General features: G+C 37.2%; 1 protein-coding gene across 3 annotated transcripts in view; it reads left to right on the forward strand.

The window, feature by feature from the left end:
• The window catches only part of CDKL5 (cyclin dependent kinase like 5), a 137032-nt gene that overhangs the window by 103330 nt on the left and 14017 nt on the right, over positions 1-19685 (forward strand). For all 3 annotated transcript variants that reach the window (XM_033052806.2, XM_033052808.2, XM_033052807.2), the window contains exons 11-14: positions 3402-3562; positions 5828-6854; positions 10236-10341; positions 12362-12485. In XM_033052806.2, coding sequence (XP_032908697.1) covers positions 3402-3562; positions 5828-6854; positions 10236-10341; positions 12362-12485 — 1418 coding nt within the window. The remainder of the gene's footprint in view (positions 1-3401; positions 3563-5827; positions 6855-10235; positions 10342-12361; positions 12486-19685) is intronic.

A 19685-nucleotide genomic window follows, 5' to 3' on the forward strand; every position in this document is an offset into this window, starting at 1 on the left:
AAAGAACTGTTATTCCTAATTTCCATATTTTTGCCTGAAAGCCCCTTGATTTCCAAATTATAATAATTTGGAGAGAGGGGGTTTACATTCTCCATTTCAAAGAGAAGTTCCTGCCTTTCTCAGCAGACACCTGTCCTCCAAACTAAAACAGCAAATTTTTGTTCTTTGTCCATATATAAACTGCACCTGATTATAAGCCGCACTTTGGGTTCGGACCAAAATTTTAGTCAAAATGGTGTGGCTTATAATCGTGAAATTACTGTAATTTGTATTTCAATTGTCTCTGCCATTCAGCACCAGACATGCATTTCCTCTGAGCTTCTGTTTGCTAAAGGGAGTAATTTCACGATTATAAGCCGCACTATTTTGACTAAAGTTTTGGTCCGAACCCGGAGTGCGGCTTGTAATCCGGAGCGGCTAATATGTGATAAAAAATTCTGAAATTTGCCAACCAGAAATGCGAGCCGGCAGCAGCCCAAGCCAAGCCGAGCCACCCGACCCCGGCAGGGCAGCGCCAGGCTGGGGGGAGCGAACACGGCGGGGGCCGGGCAGGCAGCACCAGGCCAGGGGGAGCAAATGTGGCGGGGGCCGGGCAGGCAGCCCTGGGCCGGGGGGAGCAAATGTGGCGGGGGCCAGGCGGGCAGCCCTGGGCCGGGGGGAGCAAATGTGGCGGGGGCCGGGCAGGCAGCCCTGGGCCGGGGAGAGCAAACGCAGCGGTGGCGGGACCAGCCCGCCCGACGCCGGCAGTGCAGGCAGGGACAAGCGAGCCTGGCAGCAGCGGCCGGCCCCGAGCGGCCCCGCCGAGCGGCAGCGCTGAGCTGGCTCACTCGGCCCCGTCAGCAGCCCCAAGCAGGCCAAACCCACGTGGCCCCGAGCTGAGCCAGTAAACCCTGCGATCCCGCAATTCTGTTACTATTTGGCAACTTTGTGAAAGTTGCATGCAGGTCCTCGCTGCGAATGAAAGTGCAGCTAATAATCTGGTGCGGCTTATTTATGGACAAAAAACGAAATGTTGCCGACACCCAGACATACGGCTTATAATCAGTGCAGCTTGTAATCGTGAAATTACTGTACTTGTATAACCCTTTCTTTTTACCCTTGGTTTTCTTTACTTCCCTTAGCTGGACTTTGGCCTTCTGAAGTGGCCTAACCTTTGTGCTAATACACTGATTTTATAGTCCACCTTTGTCCTGTCCTTCACTCTGCTTCTCACACACTCCTGTTTTGCATTTTCGTTCATTAGGAAACTCCCTGTTTAGCCAACCTGAACCTATGAGAAAGATTTTGGTCTTCTGTACAGTAAGATGCTTTATTCCTGAACTCTCAATAAATTTTCTGTAAAAATCAATGGCTGTCCTGGACACCTTTCCTGTTATGGTAGTTTTTCAGGAGATTCTGCCCAGTAATTCCTTGTAGAAAATAGAATTTTCTCTCCTGAAGTCCTGGGTCTTATCTCTGATGTTAAGCTTCACACCTCTTCTTTCAGTCCTAGCTGTAATCATCTCATAGTTGCTACAGCTCAGATCAGATTTCTCACCAGTACTTTAATGTTGAGCAGCAGCTCGAGTACAATGAAGTCCCCCGCCTTGGCTAATTTGCCTCTCCAGCAGCTGCACCAGGAAATTTCCACCAAAAGAGTCAAGAAATCTCTTGGAACATGTTCACAGGCTGAATGTCAGGATAGCTGAAGTCTGCTGTGAGGATCAGGATCTGTGACCAGGAGACATTTTTTGTTGATGCAGAGAGTTTTCCTCTTCATCACCTTAATGCTCTTCAATGCATTGTTGGTAACAAACTCCCACCATAACATATCAAATGTTGCTTTCCCTTCTAATCCTAACCTAGGATTGTCAATGGATAAACCTTTTGTTCCATACTGACATTGGATATGATCTAGGTAGTCAATTATATGGAGTGTCACTTTTCTCCCTCTCCATCCCCTTCCTTCTGAGACCAGTTGTACCCATCAGTGACCATGCCATGAGCCCTGTCCCACTACTTCTCTGGAATTCCAGACAGATTCCAAGCCTTGTGATACCCTATGGACTTCAGTTCTCCTTGCTTGTCATCCAGCCTGTGTAAAGTAGTGAGGCAGTTGTGAGAAGCCTTTGGACATCCTCTCTTTTGAGGGGAAATGTAGGAATCACTTGTAGCCTTCCCATGTTTGTTTAGCCTTTTGAGCCACTGTAGTGATAAGCACCAGCAAAAAAGGGGGAAATAAGTTGTTAATCATTCAGTACAGTTTGTCACTTGGGAAAGAAAGATGCTGCATACTGTATGACCAAGCTGCATAGGAGTTTGGTTTGCCACTTGATTTGTTTCCTGAGCATTTTCCGTTTTGAAGTGCAGGGATCCTGGGAAGGGAAAACCAGTTGGGGTCTAGTGGCTGAATATGGTGTTAAAGTTGTGTGTGTGTGTGTGTGTGGTGTGTGTGTACACAGACACACATAGATTTCTTCTCTCTTAAACATATACAACCCTTAAGAAATAGCTGGGTTTCTTACTTAATAACCATTCAAACTTTTAATCTAACTAATAGTCATGCATGTTTGAATATTCCAATGTAAACTTTGTATTGCTCTTTTCCTGTGAGAAACCTTTCAAACTTCCTGAAATACCCAAGCTCCTGTTTTTAGTTTTGTGATTAAATATTTTCTACGTGTCAGGAAGTGTCTTTTGTTTAGGATCACAGCTGGTCCAACAGAATTATAAGGCAAGTGTTATTCTGAATGCATTGTTAATAGTTTAGAGAATTCTTTGAAAATATGGGTGGGCTTGAACCCTATAAGCTAGAACCAGAACTCTTGTTTATTTGTGTATTTTTGAAAATAATAACTATAAAATTATGTTTATTTTTGCATAAGAATGTTCCCATATAGTTGTTTTGTTGTTTGTAAAGCCTGTTTCATTGTAGATTTTATTACTGATATATTCAATATTTTTGATTCAAAACAATGTTGTAAGGTATGTCCTGAAAAATAGGCTTAAAATGCATATATTTAAAACATATATATGTGTGTGTATATATAAAACATGTTTTAAAAGTTTTAGATATCTTGCCTTTTAAATATACTATCGTATATGTGTACATAACATTCTATACATGTAACACATATATGTGTTTATTTTGTATCATATGTAGTTTAATGCACCATGAGATTATTCTAGCAGTGACATCTGATCCCAGAAACTCTGGAGATTAAAAAATTATCCCAATAATATTCTTTATTTTGTTTTTTTGTTGTTGTTTGGTTTTGGTTTTTTGTGGGTTTGGTTTTGGTTTTGTTTGGGGGTTTTTTGCTTTTTCTGTGTTGGTTTTGTTTTGGATTTTTTTTTTTTTTTTTTTTTGCTAATGTAAATACAGATGCTAATATTTAAACTCTGGTATTTGTTTTTCAAAGAACTTGCTGAAGTTAGATCCAGCAGATAGATATTTGACAGAGCAATGTTTGAACCACCCTTCGTTTCAAACGCAAAGACTCTTGGATCGCTGTGGAAGTTCACCTTCACGGTCAGCTAAGAGAAAACCTTACCATGCAGACAGCAACACTTTATCTAACAGGTAAATGTAGTCTTGTCACTGTTATCACTGACATTGTTCTGCCAGTGAGTGAGTTGTTGTGCTCACATGCAGCATCACCCACAAGAAAAGTGGTTGTCTCAGCTTAGGCACACTGAGACATGTGGCATGCTCTTCTGTGTTGCCTCTCTGAATAAAGGAAGCAGACATAGTACTTACAGCTACATAGGCTGAAATTTTTGCTAACTTTCTGTATCAGGCTGAATGTGTCTTTAAAAAAAGCCCAACAAAACAATGTTGAAGCCATTTCTGTGCATGTCAAAGAATAATAATTGGCTGAAGCACCTTAAAAAAATTTTAGCCTTTTTCTTGAACAATAGGAATTTTGTGGTTTGGAAGATGCCCAAGATTCCAAAGGAATGCTCTTTTCTTTGGAATGCTACCATTGCTGTATATGTACAAATCTGTCCAAGAATTTGATATTTAAAAGCTTAAAGTTCACACAGATTTGTAGCAGCTAAATGTCCAGAAAATTGTGCACATTGATCACATTCCAAATTGGAGATGAATAGAATTTTGTCTGCAGTTGCAGCTGTGGATTTGGTCTAGTCTATTTGACCTCAAACTCAAAGCAGACTGTGTTTGGTCAGTGTCTCCCTTCCTGGACCCACATAGCTTGAGAGAAGCCACTTAATTTTAATATGTCAATGAACCAGATTTACTGGTGGATAATATATTTCAGTAGAAAAAGCTTCATGTTATTGCTGTGATAAATACATTCATAAAGGTTGCCCTCTGAAGTATGCAGAATATTTTAGTATTCTATATGGAGGCTTTTAGTCCTGCCATGTTTTTCTTTAGTTTATCCTGTGAGGTTCAAAAAATTGCTCCTCTGTTTTAAGACTTGGGATGATGACATTCACAATCTATACTTTTTCAAAGATAGACACCAAAAAGTTCTATCTGCCTTTAGAGATGCTTAGAGTAGTTTTACCATTAGACATGTGGCATCAGAAAGAAATACCTACCTCCACTGGAAACTTGTCCAAAAGGCTTGTCTAGTAAAAATACTAGGTTATTCATATCTCTAAGTTTAAAAAATATATACTTTCTGTTAACTGAAAAATATTTTTAACTGGCATTAAAATTGCTGAATTTCTAGAAACTATAATGAAATAGATGATGAGATCATTGGAAGTGGTTAATGCAAAAATCCTGGGTATAAAAATGGCTACCATTATCCAATTATAATTAACAAAAAGATCTACAAAGGTGCAGTGAGCTCTCACTTCAGTAGTATATCTGAGTTACACCATAGATTTGTTACAGAAATAAGTTAATAGTTCACAGCTTCCCTGGGTACATCACGGCAAAAAAGCACAGTTCCAACACTGCTCAGTCTTGCTAGTTTGCAGTGCCAGCCCAAGTCCAGAAGCAGAAATGGTTTAATGCCAGAAAACCTGAGATAATAAACCCTGCTCAAAGAAAATCAGGCTCAGGGTTTGCAGAACCAACTCGTATTTCAAGTCCTGTAATCCAAAACCAGAAGAGCTAGGAAGTAGAGTGGGGGCTAAGGATACAACCAGGGAGCTCTGTACCGAGTCAGTCTGGCTGCAGAACCTTTCAGGTGCAGCTTTGGAATGAGTTAATGTACCAGAAACTGGCATAGTGCCAAGTTCCACAAAAGCTGTCTCTCTGTGGTAAACCTGGTTTTGGGTTTGGTGTTATAGGGCTTGCTCAGGCTCACTCCATCTGAACAATAACCTCTTTTCCCCTTTTTTCTTCTCCCTTCCTCCTCCAAACCAGGAATACACTGGATAGCCTAGAGCATTGATTGTATCAGGGTTTTTTGACAGTGCTGACATACTTGATTGTTCTACCTTCCTTTGATATGCCAGGTGTATTTAAGATTTTTTCAACTGATATGCAGCTAATTTTCATAATGTAGTGCTTCACTTAGTGATGTGCTTACATAGTACACACGTACATGCATAAATATGCAAATATATATTGGAATTTCTATGATTAGATTTGATGTCTTCAGGGTTTTTTTGTCAGCAAAATCATTAACCAAAGCACAGTTTGCCATCAGATTATAACCAGTAACAACAATGTATGAATGCATGAATGCTTGCAAATCTGTTATTTTAGTGAAGCTTTTGGTGCCTCAGTTGGCAATATTTGATCTTACTGCAGTTAAATTTTGTGGTTTTAAATGGCAACTGAAATGGGTGTACTTTTTTGAAGTTATTAATACATGAATAAGTAATCTGGTATATTAATGCCTCTTTATGCATTTTAATATAGAAATCAAGCCAGCAAAAGTTCTGCTTTGCAGTCACACCACAGATCAAACAGCAAGGATATGCAGACACTAGGGGCTGGCGGGCCAAGAGAAGAGGGGCTTCCAGCAAATGAAAGCTTTTTAAATGGAAACCTTCCTGGACCTGCACCTAGTCCAATGCACGCGAAAAAACCGAGCAACACACCTGGATCTGGCAACAAGGATATAGCCAATAATAACATGCCGCATCTCCTTAGCCCAAAGGAACCAAAGGGAAAAACTGAGTTTGATTTTAATGTGGACACCAAAAGTTCAGATGGTTCAGGCACAAAGTACCTGAAGTCTAACACCAGATCTCAGCAGAACCGGCACTCCTTCATGGAAACCTCTCAAAGCAAAACCGGGACGCTGCAGCCTGGCGACAAGCACAGTCGCCACAGCTACATCGATACCATCCCACAGTCTTCTAAGAGTCCCTCCTATCGGACAAAGTCCAAGAGCCATGGAGTTCTGACAGACTCAAAATCCGTGGGCAACCTCTCTGAGGCCAGGGCCCAAGCTGCAGAACCAAACACCAGTAGGTATTTTCCATCCAGCTGTATGGACTTGAACTCTCCTACCAGTCCAAGTGCTCCCCGGCACAGTGATAACAGAACTATGCTCAGTCCCTCCGCCAGGAATAACCGCAGCGAGGGTACCCTGGACACCCGAAGACCACCAACAAGACACTCCAAAACAATGGAGGAGTTAAAACTGCCAGACCACATGGATGGAAGCCATTCCCACTCTCTATCTGCTCCACATGAATCTTTTTCCTATGGTCTAGGTTATACCAGTCCTTTTTCTTCACAGCAGCGCCCTCATAGACACTCTATGTATGTGAGCCGGGACAGAGTGAGGTCAAAGGGCTCAGAGGGTGGCTTAAGCATAGGGCAAGGGATGGCAGCCAGAGCAAACAGCCTGCAACTGTTATCTCCACAGGTGCAGCATAAGTCACTCACAAGGTCTGTTGGCTCATCACGAGAAGACTGTACAGAAGATTCTAATAGGGTTAGTCCAAAATATTGCCTCTTGTTTAAGGTCTACCTTCCTCTTTTTAACTCATGTAGGGGCAGTGGCCTGCTTTCTGTCTTCCATGTGTTTCTTTGCAGTTACTCAATTATTTGTCTTGTAAGGCATGGGGATATTGCTGGGGGCTTGTTTTCAGAAGAGCTGAATATTTCAAGGTACTTTTAAAAAATGGAGTATGAATACTGTTAGCTTAGAGTACTGAAATGTGAGAATGGAAAAATTGTCTCTGAAGTTAAAATTTCATTAGTTGTTTTTAGTCCTTGATTGCATGGTCTGATGTCATTTTTGCTGTATCATTTTGCTTAATTATCTTTCTCATTTGTGTTTTTATTTAGCTTTTCCTATATGTATTTCTGTTATGAATGCTAATGTTAATTTTTGAAACCATTGTGTCATTCAGGTATAGCAGGACATTATTGCTGAAATACCCTAATTTATAGAGAAATATCAAAGCTTGCAATATTTCTTTGGATTGATATGATAAATAATTGGGGTAGTCTAGAGATATCATGTTTTAGTGGCCACTGGTAAATTGATCCTCACAATGGTTACTGTCAGTGGATACCTGGTTGTGTTTTTCTGTGAGCATTAATTAGAGCAGAGGACAGGCTGGTTCTGGTGTTGATTTACATTTGTTACACAACACTTCTGAATTACCTCGTTTTACACATCAGATATGTAAAGATGACTGTATTTGTCCTCAGAGCTTTAAATTCCTCTATTAACAAAATGATGTAGAGACAAATACAAAAATGAATGTTTGTTTCTCTATGCCTACACGTGTGATAAACTGCCTTCTATGGAAAGAACATCTAGTTTAGATTTTTTGACAAATTGAAGAAAGTCAAAGAGGTGCAAATAATATTTAAGGTCCGAAGATTATGGTTTACTCTGAGAAACTAAAATACTCTGCCTGCCTACTATTTAAACAATAAATCTAAACTATGTAAACTATCTAAACAATATGTGTAGCTGACCTAATAGGGGTCTACAAGTACCAAAAAGAAGAATTTCAGGTAGTGGTTGTCTCCTTAGTCCAGGAGAGAAAAAGAGACATAATATGTTTTTTCATTGGTAGCACATCTCCTACATTCAAGATTATGTGTAGTCAAACATGAGAAAATATCAAAATAGAAGTGCAAGGGAATAATATTTTATTTTTAAGCTACCTAGAAGGGATTACAGCATCTCCATTTCAAAACCAGTTTTTTTCTCCGTACTTATTTTTCTGTTTTTCTCATTTCAGTCAAAATGCGTGTTAATTATTCTTCAGGATATTTTTTGGAAGGGCAGTAATATCAGCATTTAAGTTTTTGATAATAAAAGGTCACATTACCTTGTATTCTTCAGCTCATTTTCTGCATTATGCAGCAGAGAGTAATTTCAAGTAATTTTATTTCCTACTATTTAGAGGCCAGTGGTTTTTATTGGATCATTCTTTGTCTTTGAAAATTGGTTGACAGATTTTTATTTTAATTAGCAAAATCGATGTGTATTGTAATGCTTGTGTTTTTGTTCATTTTCATTTGCTTTGGAAAGTCTGTTCATTTAAGATAAAGAACTTTCCCTTATCTGTTATGGTCACTATTTTTAAAACTTCAGCGTTCACTCAGTGCTTTTAAATCTGTATTTCAACCATTAGAAGTGTGAGAGGAAAATTACTTTTCTGAAATGCTAAGTCTATGAATTCACAAAGCTGTTTTTTATTTGTTTATACTGCTTTCAGTAACAAATCAAAATCAAATTGTCAATCTTATGCCTCATAAAGGCATTTTCACAGAGAAGTCATTCTTTGGCTCCTCCCTGTCCTTATTGTTTCACCCTTTTCTACATAATGCATTAGGAATCAGAAAATTTCATTCCCCTCAGGAGTAGTGAACTAAAAAACTCACTAATAATATGTGTCCTCATAGATTTTTTACTGTTTTCATACTTACTTTTTCTGATCAGTTCTCCTGGTTTTTTTTTCTTAACTCATATTTTGTGAAGTTTCCTGACTTCCATTGTTTCCAGCTTCTCATTAATTTTCTTTTTAGCTCTATCAAGTCTTTTTAAAGAAAAACATTCTTTGTTTGCCAAGCTTTAAATCTTATTTAAGAAAATCAAGTCATAGTTTTAGGACTTTTCAAGTCTAAACACAACAGTTTTGTTTTAAGGAGTTTTTTTACATTTAAATTAAGTGTGCACAAAAAGGGTTAAGCAGAAGAAAATCAAATACAAGTTGCTATTCCTGTCTCATGTTTGAAATTTAACTGCTGATAAATAAGAAGTGTCTAATACAAGTAGTAATTTAATCAAATGCTTCAGCCTCTGGTAAATTTTAGAAGAATTCAACTGAGATTTGAAGCATTGTTTTAGCTGCAGTTCTGGTCTTGGTTTCAAGGTTTGTTTTCTCTGTGACAGTGAGACCAGATCTTCGGCCACAAAAAGCAAAGTAGATTTTGCAAATCGCTTGCGCAGTGAAGGAAAACCCAGTTTTTAATTTTGGGTAGGTTTATTTGTGGCCTTTTTTTTTAAACCTTTGTCCTTCTTGGACATTCTAGATTTCAATTTGTACAGGGGTTTCAGTAGTTTCTTGTGGGGTCTTGGGGAGAGCATTTAATTTCATGTGGTCAGTCCATACTGAGGAAAAAGTTGTAACTTCTTGTTAATTTAAAAGTGGGGTTAAGTCATATTGGTGGCAAATTATGTGCATAAGGATGTTTCTAAGGGCTCATCTAAACTTTTACTTGAAGTACTTCCAGGAAGTACTGTTCTCAGAAAAACAGAATAAGTTAGAGGTAATTACATGCTTTTTGCTATCCTGTCTGACTGAAGTACTTTGTGTCTATAGATTTCTTAGTTTAGAGACTTTGCATACAGTAGATTTTGTGACTGTTGATACCTCTAGGTAATGATATTAAGAGATATGAGATGATGAGATTATAGTGCTTTGGTGTTGCAACTATCACAAATTAGATGCATTCCTGTCTGCTTTTTAAAGTTTGCCAGTAGCAGAGTGACTAGATTCCATCAGAAATTAATTTAGCAAGCCTCCAGTAAAAGATTCCTCCGGAGATGTTACAGTTGCATTTCATTCAGGTTGAAAATCTGAGGCCCTGAATCAGATTCATTTAAAGTTACAACTTAGAGGCAAAATTTTGTTGATACCATTATTGTCATTTTGGAAAGAAGCAAGCAAGCAGGAAAACCAAGTAATTATTGATTACGTAGACTGTGATTTGATATTTGCAGTTATTAATAATATAAAAGGAAAATTGTATGGTGAATTTTGGAGTTTCCTTGCTTATGTATGTTGGTTAAAACTGCACATCAGTTTACAGTCTTTCATTTAAAACAATTTATTGTTCTTTTGCATAGGGTGGAGCATATCATGATCCACACACAGAAGATGGAGCATCTACTAAGGAGAATAGAATTCTGTATAATGACCCTGTTCCGAGAAGAGTTGGCAGCTTTTACAGAGGTAATTCCATGGTGGATCTTTCAAATTTAATCAAGGATTTTAGTATGGAATATAAATTAGGTAGTAGAAATTGGTACAGAGAATTAACATGAACAGCTGCAAAAGTTTATTGGAAAAAGAATTTTTATTTCGTTATTAGCTTTCAGAGTTTACCTGCTAGATTCTTTACAGGAACTGCATTGGTACCATATTGTTTATTTGTAAATGATAACTCACTTTAGTTGGAAAGTATATCCACTGCAGTACCTTGTAAAGCAGAATATAATTTATCAGGGCGAAATGAGCAAATTGAACCAAATGAACAATTGTAACCAAAGCAATCAGTTACTTAATATTTTTAATTTTAGTTTTCAATTCTTATAAAGATTCTATTTACACCTGTGCACTTGGAGCACATAGACATACTTACTGATCTGTTTCACATACTATGTTGCATGGAACTGTAATGCTAGCTCTTCATGGCTTGAAACCTGCGGCATTTCTTTTGTTAAGACTTAGTAAAGGTCAGGCTTTCCTATAAGCAAGAGCACACTTACATAATTCCAATTCAGAATAAACAATAAAACAGGTTTGTGTATGGATACACACTAATAGATACTGTTCTATTATGGCACACAAAAGAGGGTGATTTCTGAGCAGCTGCCTCATGGCTAAACCTGGGTAATTGTTTTGAAAAAGATGATAAGAGGCTAATTACTGTCCTGCAAGTGTTAGGAGGCTTATGGGGCTCCCCTGAACCTTAAGAAGTCCCAATGAGCTGAAATTCGATTATGAGTCACCTAATAGGCCTAAGCAGAGTCACAAATCTCCCTTTGATCCTCTTCAGGTTGATCAGTTGGCTGATGACCTGATTTAGACACGTTAAAATCTGACAGTCCTTCTGAGTGTCCCACTGCAATATTAAAACCTGTGAGCAGAATTAAAGCTTGTACTGTTTTGAGCAATGCTTTTGAGTGTTTTGGTTGCAAATGCAATGGAGGATCCTTAAGATTTCTAAATCCTGAATTGCTTTCATTAACCCCTAAAATCCTCCTAAAATTGGATATGGATTATCCTTCTTTTTTATACATAGTGAAACAAAAGTACCATAAGTCATTTGCTAAACAAACTGTAGGTCTGGGATTTATTCAATCCCTTATTATAAGCAAGAAGGTTTTTCCTCTTCAACTTTCTCTTGAACAAATATATTTTAGATGGCTTGATTATTGCTCTGTGAAGATGATGCAACGTTTAAAATAATATATTGATAATACTATATGCAAAACTGGTGGTAATAGTATATGCAAGTTATTGTGAAAAAGGTAAATCCTGATTTATATAATGTTTAGCCCTTGTATTAGAACAGTATTTCTTAGCATATACTTTTGTACTACAACTTGAACAAAAACTTACAGATGCTTCTTTGATGGATTGTGCAATGTGATGCTGCAATAATGTTCCAACTGGTGTCTGGTCAATTTTTAATCTAGTGCAGGTATTTCTAGTGATATTCATAATTCTAATAAATTTATGTTCTATCTCTGTATATAGTTGTGTAATTTCAAAAGCACAGTATGTCTGTTTGAAAAATACACAATATCTGATTTTGATGTTTTAAATTTTAGTGCATTACCTCTTAGTTACATTAAAAGTAAATTTTAAAAAATTTCCAAGATGGGTACTATTTTTTTAAGGTCTAAAGCAAAGATGAAGTGTAAACTATAGTAGTTCCTGTCTTTAGTAACACTATTTCAACATCTTATTCTCTTTCCTGTTTTTAAATATCAATCACACTTAGAGCTCCCTACAAATGGAGGTGTTCTCAAATCTAATAACAATTTACCCAGGTTCTTATGATGGTCTCATTTTACTACCAGAATTACCCTGCAAGGATCACAAAAGTCAGCTTTTTTTTCAATCATACGCAACACACAACCATGTCTTTGCTCTCTTGTTGTGGTAAGAGGCAGAGAGGGAGCAGAGAAGTGGGAGCTGGGATTTTTGACAGAGCTCTGTGTACATTTGCTGTTTCTCTGTTCAGTTCCATCTCCACGTCCAGAGAGCACTTACATAGAGAACAATGTGTCAAACAGAGCCTCGGTGTTACCCGCAGACAGCACCACGGTGACAAACCACCCCAAGAGACAAACCACCTTTGATACCTGGTGAGTTGTAATTTGCACACACGTGTAGAGAATGGCAGGAAAAACATGTGGTTTTAGAAGAAGGGAAAAAAAAAACCTCACGCTTTTCTCAAGATTTGCAATTGTCCATGTGCTTAGTTGCTTCCTCCAGCTGTACTGGCATAGCATGGCATGTTTTCTGTCCCCTTTTGAGCAGCAAGAAATCCTTCATTGCACCCATAACATGAATGCATTAAAGTTTATATACTTTTGTCCAGTCCTTCACAATTTTTTTCCCGGTATTAGTCTTTAGTTAGAGATAGTACAAAGTGCTTATGTGTGTAGTATTTATAGAAATTTGTGGATTCCAGAAGCATGAATTGTTAGACAAGTGGAAAAAATATAAAAATGCATGTTTCCATGTGTAAAGTAGTACTATATTAATGAAGAATATTTTCACCCCACAATGGAGACCACTGCTCTCTTTGTTACACACAGAAGGAAATAAATACATTTTATGGGAAAATGGACTAAGAAACATCTTAATGGTGGATATTGATTTTAAAAGATTGAAAGCATGACATGACTCCATTATATAGCATAGAGCACCTTAATTATGCTAATAAAATGACAGCATATACATAGCTTTGCAGAACTTGAAGGGAAATATTTTGTTTCTCTGAGAGCTGTTTGGCTCTAAAATATTCTTAATCTTATACTTTGTTAAATCACAGTAAGGCATATCGAATAAAAATGAGCAGATGGAGCTTCACAGGATTGGTGGGAGGAATGGACTGCATACATTTGCATGGTTCAACTATGTTTTATACCACTCTCTGAAGCACTTCTCTCTGAAAGGGCCATAAAGTTATGCTATCTAAACTGTTTCAGTGGTTTGTTGACTTGATGTGTTTTCACAAATAACCAGTGAATTATGTGCTTAAAAGAGAAAGGGGGGTGGAGGGTGGTATTTCAGTTGGTATTTCAGCTTGTGTTCAGGTTTTATATCTATGTCAGTAATAGAAGATGTTTACTCCAGAACCCTTCTCACCTGCTCTGATTCACTAGAGTCTGCTTCCTGTCCTTCAGTAGCTCCACCTACATCCATTTTCTGGAAGTTAGCTGAGGAAACCGGTCATTTATGTAAAAAGGTGGTACTTATGTTGTGACTTAAGTGGCTAAAGAAGGTATTTACTCCTACTGTTGAACCCTTTTACTATTTTACATTGTCCTTCCTATCTGGATCTTTCTATCTTGCATATTAATATAAGACAACTGGAATCTTGTTTTGCTTTATATATCATTCAGCAATATATTGTCTTGACTGCAAAGAAACATGTAATGTTATTCTAACTCTGAACTGAAAAAATTAGCGTATGTTATTAGAGCTGGTTGGGAATTTTTTGATGAAGTTTTTTTTATTTATGGTTTTGGTAATTTGGCATTATAAACTTTTCAAAGGAACTGGCTGATACCCATTAATCTTTTATCTTGAAGATTCTTGTGCTCCAGAATGGAATTGCCAGTCAAAACCAGAGATACTCTCAAAATAACAAATATTTTTGAGGCAGCATTATTTTTTAGAATGCAAGGAACTTGAATGCAGGGTCTTTGTTATTTAAATCAGGGGCTTGAACCAAGATCTTAGATCTAACAAGTGAATGCCCTAAACCAGAAGTTAGAGGTTATTCTGAAGGACATTGTCTGGTTCCCTCAATATATTCTCTTGAAGCTGTTTCATCTTGTTAAAACAGTGAAAGGACTACAGAGGTGCTGAATATGGCCTTGAGAAAAAGGCCCTTCATTAACTTAGAGACAGATTTAAGTCCTTGCTCCAGATTACTCAAATATTATTACAAAGTGGAACAGCTCCTTTGAGAGAAGAACCCACAGAAGAATAAGCATTTCTTTTTATGAAATGGTAGAAATAGCAGTACCTGCAACACCAAGTTACTGCTATTTTGGCATATGCTCATCTTTCTCTTTTCTTTTCCTACTCCCTATTTTCCCAAAATGTTTCCTGCCCAGCTCTACATGCTAACTCTGCTTGAGTTGTCCAGGCAATGGTCTAATGTTGTTGCAAAATTGTTCTGTGCCATAAATGCGGCTTAATCAGATTCCTGAGTGGTGAAGAGTCTGTGTTCCTCTACTTAATTTTCTGTATGGAAGTTGTGTAAATGCTTATGAAGATGTTGAAAGCTCTATTGGAATGTGATTCTGCTTACATCAATTTTATGATGAAGTAAATATTTGATGTTTGACTGACATACCTAACTGATACATGACAATTCATCTCAAATTATGAGTGACATGTATTCCACCTGGACTTGCCACTACTGTAAAATATTGCTTCTCATACTATTGCTCTGTGTTGCCTTTCTTCTGTCAAAGATTATGTGAATGTTTGCTAGATTGAATTGTCACAGATGTTCCCTTGTCTTTGTGTGCATTTTTTTGCTCTGTCCCCACTGTCCTGCCTTTTAAAATAAAGATGTTATAAACTTGACTTTTGTGATCAGATTTTACTCTTAAAATACTAGATCATTTCTGAACTTCAGACAACTTGATTTGGAAAAAAGGCAATTTTTTTTATCCTTCTAGAAAATCTTTTCTTTGCTAGAGTTTAATTTCCTGTAAATTACCTCGAACTTGCTCAATTTTTATTTATTGGTAAAAGAATAGGTGTTTTGTTCTGTTGTACTCATACAAGCTTTGTCCTGAGCTGGGCAAAATCAGTAGGTGTAGGCAAGATACTTAATTGTATTCTGCCACTGTGCCAGAACATTGGCTTGAGTTATCTTTACCACTGTCATAGTTCTAAATATCTCTTTAGAAACAATTTCAACATGCAGTACTGTATCTCACATCATATTGGAAGTGTTTGCATTGCTTACAAGATATTTGGGGGCTTCTGGAAAGTATTTTTGTTTAGACCTTTTATGTCCATGCAAATGTAGCTGTGCTATGACAAACAGCTTGTCATAGCCTCTCTAGCATATTTCATACATTTCTGCAAAAATAATAAAAAAGAGGAAGTATACATATAATATTATTATTTTTATATGTATATAATACATATAAACACACACAAAATCTCTTTCATTCAAGAAAAGAACAAAAAAGAGTAAAAGGCTTAAAACTTTTTCCACTATTAAGTTTCAAGGTCCCACAACAATACAGTATTTTGTAAACAGGACACGGCTGACTTTTATATTGCTGTGTCAGTGTCAGTATAACATTATACTCACACTTACTATTCCTGAAAGTGAAAGGTTACCAACATCTGAGCAAGTTAGTTTAGAGCATCTTCAGCCATGTGTGCAGCATGTGTTGCTGCATTATAAATACTTTCCAGTTCTTTAATGGAATTTGTAAAAAAACAATCAGAAAATTGCAAATTCTGGATGGTATTGTGTATATGAGATAATAGATCTGGGGTTTATTCCAATTAATAAATCCTCCTTCTCCACATGAAAAATAAAAAAATTGCAGCTCCAAACAGAGTTCAGATTTGATCTTTTGATTTTTAAGCTTTCAATGGCAGATTTTCAGACCATGAAGTTTTGTGGGCTTCAGTTTGTGGGATTGAGATTCTGATCTTGGACTATCTATTTGAATTGTTTCATTAGTTTCTGACATTTTCTTGCCTTTGCTGAATGGTAACTGTGTAACTGTCCCTTAAGGGTCTTACTTTTAGTAAAACCAAAAACTATCTTGGAGAATTAGTGTTTGTCATTTATCTTCCAAAGAAAAGTTCAGCTATTTCAGTAACTTCTTCATTAGACAAAAACCTTACTCATGTAATTGTGATTGGATCAATAAAAAGGGTACATGAGGGTTTCCAAACCAGGCTGCCTGCTGAGATTAGGGTTGCTGCAGAATAACCAAAACAAGCACGAGGAATTGTCTCCCAAAAGAATCTCTCTATGGCAGCACAAATGCAACATACTTCCTATTTTTTCTTTTTAGTGAATGTAAATCAGCTTGCTTGCCACATGCATGTTTGCTGCTACACCTCATGTCACCTGCATGAAGCTGGGTACCTTTCCTACTATGAGAGACAATCACAGAATTTCTGTTTGTACTTAGACCTTTTCCAAGTGTTTCAGACCAGAATAACCAATGTGTTCTACATGATACGTCCTAAGCATGCAAAAGGTACACGAAGATAAAATAACAAAGCACAGCACATTTTGCCTTTGGTTTCTGCTTGAGAATGAGCTCTCTCAGTGGGGGCTCTTCTCTAGGGCTGCTCTTACTTGCTAGTAAAACAGAACATAAAAGTTTCTGGTGGAACTGTTTGTTTTCAAGAGCTGAAGCTTTTTGCAAAATACCAAGGTTCTTGCAGCATGTTGTAAGAGTTTAGTGTTGTGTGACTCTACCATACAGATTTTTTTGATAATCCTAATTTTTCCCTGTACTGTCCATTATCTGAAAATCATCTTTTGGGATGCTGAAAATATCCCAGTGTTTCATCATCGATCAAAATGTTCTGCTCTATTTTTACTCAGTACAAAATCCTGGTGTTGAAGCTTCCTGCTATAATGCTATATATGTTCACTCTCTTCACATAATGAGCATGTGTTTTGAAGCAGTTGCTTTTCAAGGTCAATGCTTTTTCAGACAACTGTACTGCAATATGAGTCATAGGAGTTAATGACATAAACCATTCAGTATAAAACCACTGGCTTTTGGGTAAGCTGCAATTGAAAATGAGCAGTTCTCAGCCCCTTATTTTCCAATTCTCTCTGGTCACTGTAGCCATAAAGAGGAAATGATGGTGCAGAATTTCATTTCTCTCCTCTCTGCTCAACTGCTGTGGAGAGCAGTTTTCTCATCCAGGTTCAGTGGGCCAAAGAAAAGAATCACACTTGAGTGAATCTCTGTTTAAAAGTATTGCAAGAATTGTTCCAAGCTTCACTCTGAAGATTAACTCCACCTTTTAAAATATAGCATCTCCATTTTGGAATAGTCTTTATAATAAAAAAGCTATAGCAAGACATTGAAAAATTTTAAAGGCTAGTGGGCTCTTGTTTATGATCTGACACTGGTTCCTCAGTGGACAACAATCGTCAGGTTGGTAATTTGCACTGGGGCTATGGTTTGGGATATGTTTGCAGATGCGGAGTCACAGGAGCTCATTTGGGGAAAGACTCAGAAGATTCTTAGCTCTATTTACATTACTTTCTGAGTACAAGCAGGATACTTTGGGTGTATGCTTTCCTCCAACTTTTCTAACAGATCAAGTAAAAATCATTTAGTAAATAATTCAGCGTGTGTTCTGTCTATGCTAAGTCAGACTACTGAGTTCACTTAATCGAAAGCTATCAGTAGTCTTTGCTCTGGCTTTCTCCTTGGTGTTTTAAGAACACTTTACATCTGTCACACTACTTAGAGTAGTACCAACTACAGGGATGTGACAGCAACAGGAATCCTTAGCAATCCACTATATTTAAAATATGTGCTAAAAATATAATAATTACATTAGAGTTGTTTCCCTGTAGTAGTATTGCAATTTCCTCATTAAATATATATTGTCAGACACCTGAATGTATTTTATGCATCTACATATAAATTCCTAAAAATCTAAATTAGGAAAATTTCTACCATACTTCCTGCCTATGAATCTTTTTGCTGAGACCATTCTCTTAAAGAACAGTTGCACTTTATTACAGGATTTAAACACCTCATGCATTTATACATAGAGCCAGGTAACATTTCAAGCTCGAGGTGATTTTGCGTAGAAATTGAGGAACTGATACCATCTACCAGAGTGAAGATGGTTTAATCAATAAGGAGGATTACTCCAGTGATTTCTACCCCAGTTATGTTTTTCACATTTATTTGGGGGAAAAAAAGTCAACCTGGCATGTAGTAGCAGCTGAATCACCAGCTGATAGCATAGCATTTAAAGCCAGAATTAGAAACCAGGGACAACTATATTAGACAGTTAAATGTTGCTACATTCCAGTCACTCCAAGAAAAGCTGATCCTGTTTGTCATACAGAGCCCTTCAAACAGTGCCTTTGCTTTTGGTTTCCATCAAGACAATAGAATAATTTCTTTTTTGTTTTCATGCAATTTAAGCATGAAAAGGGACTATTAAATGACCTGGTATGACTTGCTGTGTGTTAGTTGCTCTTAAATGTTGTTCATCTTCTGGGATCCAGGCCCAGAGGCAGATCTCTTGGCTCTGTTTCTCCCAGATGAGTATTAGGTCCTGATTTAAAATGTCAAGGATGGGAAATTCACTTCAGTAAGGAGTTTGTTCTGGCAGTTAATTATGTTTTTGTGAAAATCAGTGGCTTATTGCTAATATAAATTCTTAGGCTTCATCATCCACCTATTTGTTATATCTTTGCCTGTTAGTTTAAAGATTTTTCTAGTATTCTGTAATTTCTTTCTGGATAAGTAATTGTGCATCAGGATTAAGGAAACTAAATATTTGGGCTGGTTTGACTGTGTTTTTAAACACACTAAAGAGATGGAAATCTCTGAAAGTATTTTTGTGATACTTTCCTACACCATTTTCAATTTTCAAGCTATTTTAAAGGGCACTAGAACTGCATTCAGTTATGTCTCACCATTGTCCTTGTAAAACATCTTTTTACCCCATTAAGTACTTTACATACATGGTTTACTGTGTATATTGAAAGTAACATGTTCTTTATCAGCTGTAGTTGCTTCAGACGTGTAAGTTAAGAGTTAAAAGGCAAAAATTCAGTCTTCAGGCAAGTCACCTGTTCCATTTTTGGGTCACCTCCTTTTGCCAACACTGTCTCACTCACGCATAACAAACTAACTGAAGGATTTAAGTTGAAATGGACAACAGTAGATCCCCAGCTTCCCCGATGATAAATTTGGAACCATGTCAGCAAGGGTCAGGAAGTGCACTTGAAAGTGGTTCTCTCTGGCCAACTTTGCAACTCCTGGTTCTCCAGCAAGCAATGGATAAACTGGACCTGTGCTTTTATAGCTCATCACCATTTGTATGTTCTCTCAGATATGCTTTTCATTTTTCTAAAAGACCTTGTGTGTGATATTTTGGTTTGAGTATAAAATTCTGACTTAAAAGAACACATGCATGCTTTCCTTTTCCCTAAATAACTATTCATTGGTTTAAACTAATCACTTTACCCTAACACTATGTACCTCCTATCCCTTGTAATAAGTCTATATGGTATTTGTGTAGTAACCCTGGAACCAATGAATGCTAAAACATTAAGTATTTTTTTACTTTAA

Source organism: Catharus ustulatus, chromosome 2 (genome assembly GCF_009819885.2).
Source record: "Catharus ustulatus isolate bCatUst1 chromosome 2, bCatUst1.pri.v2, whole genome shotgun sequence".
Taxonomy (NCBI): domain Eukaryota; kingdom Metazoa; phylum Chordata; class Aves; order Passeriformes; family Turdidae; genus Catharus; species Catharus ustulatus.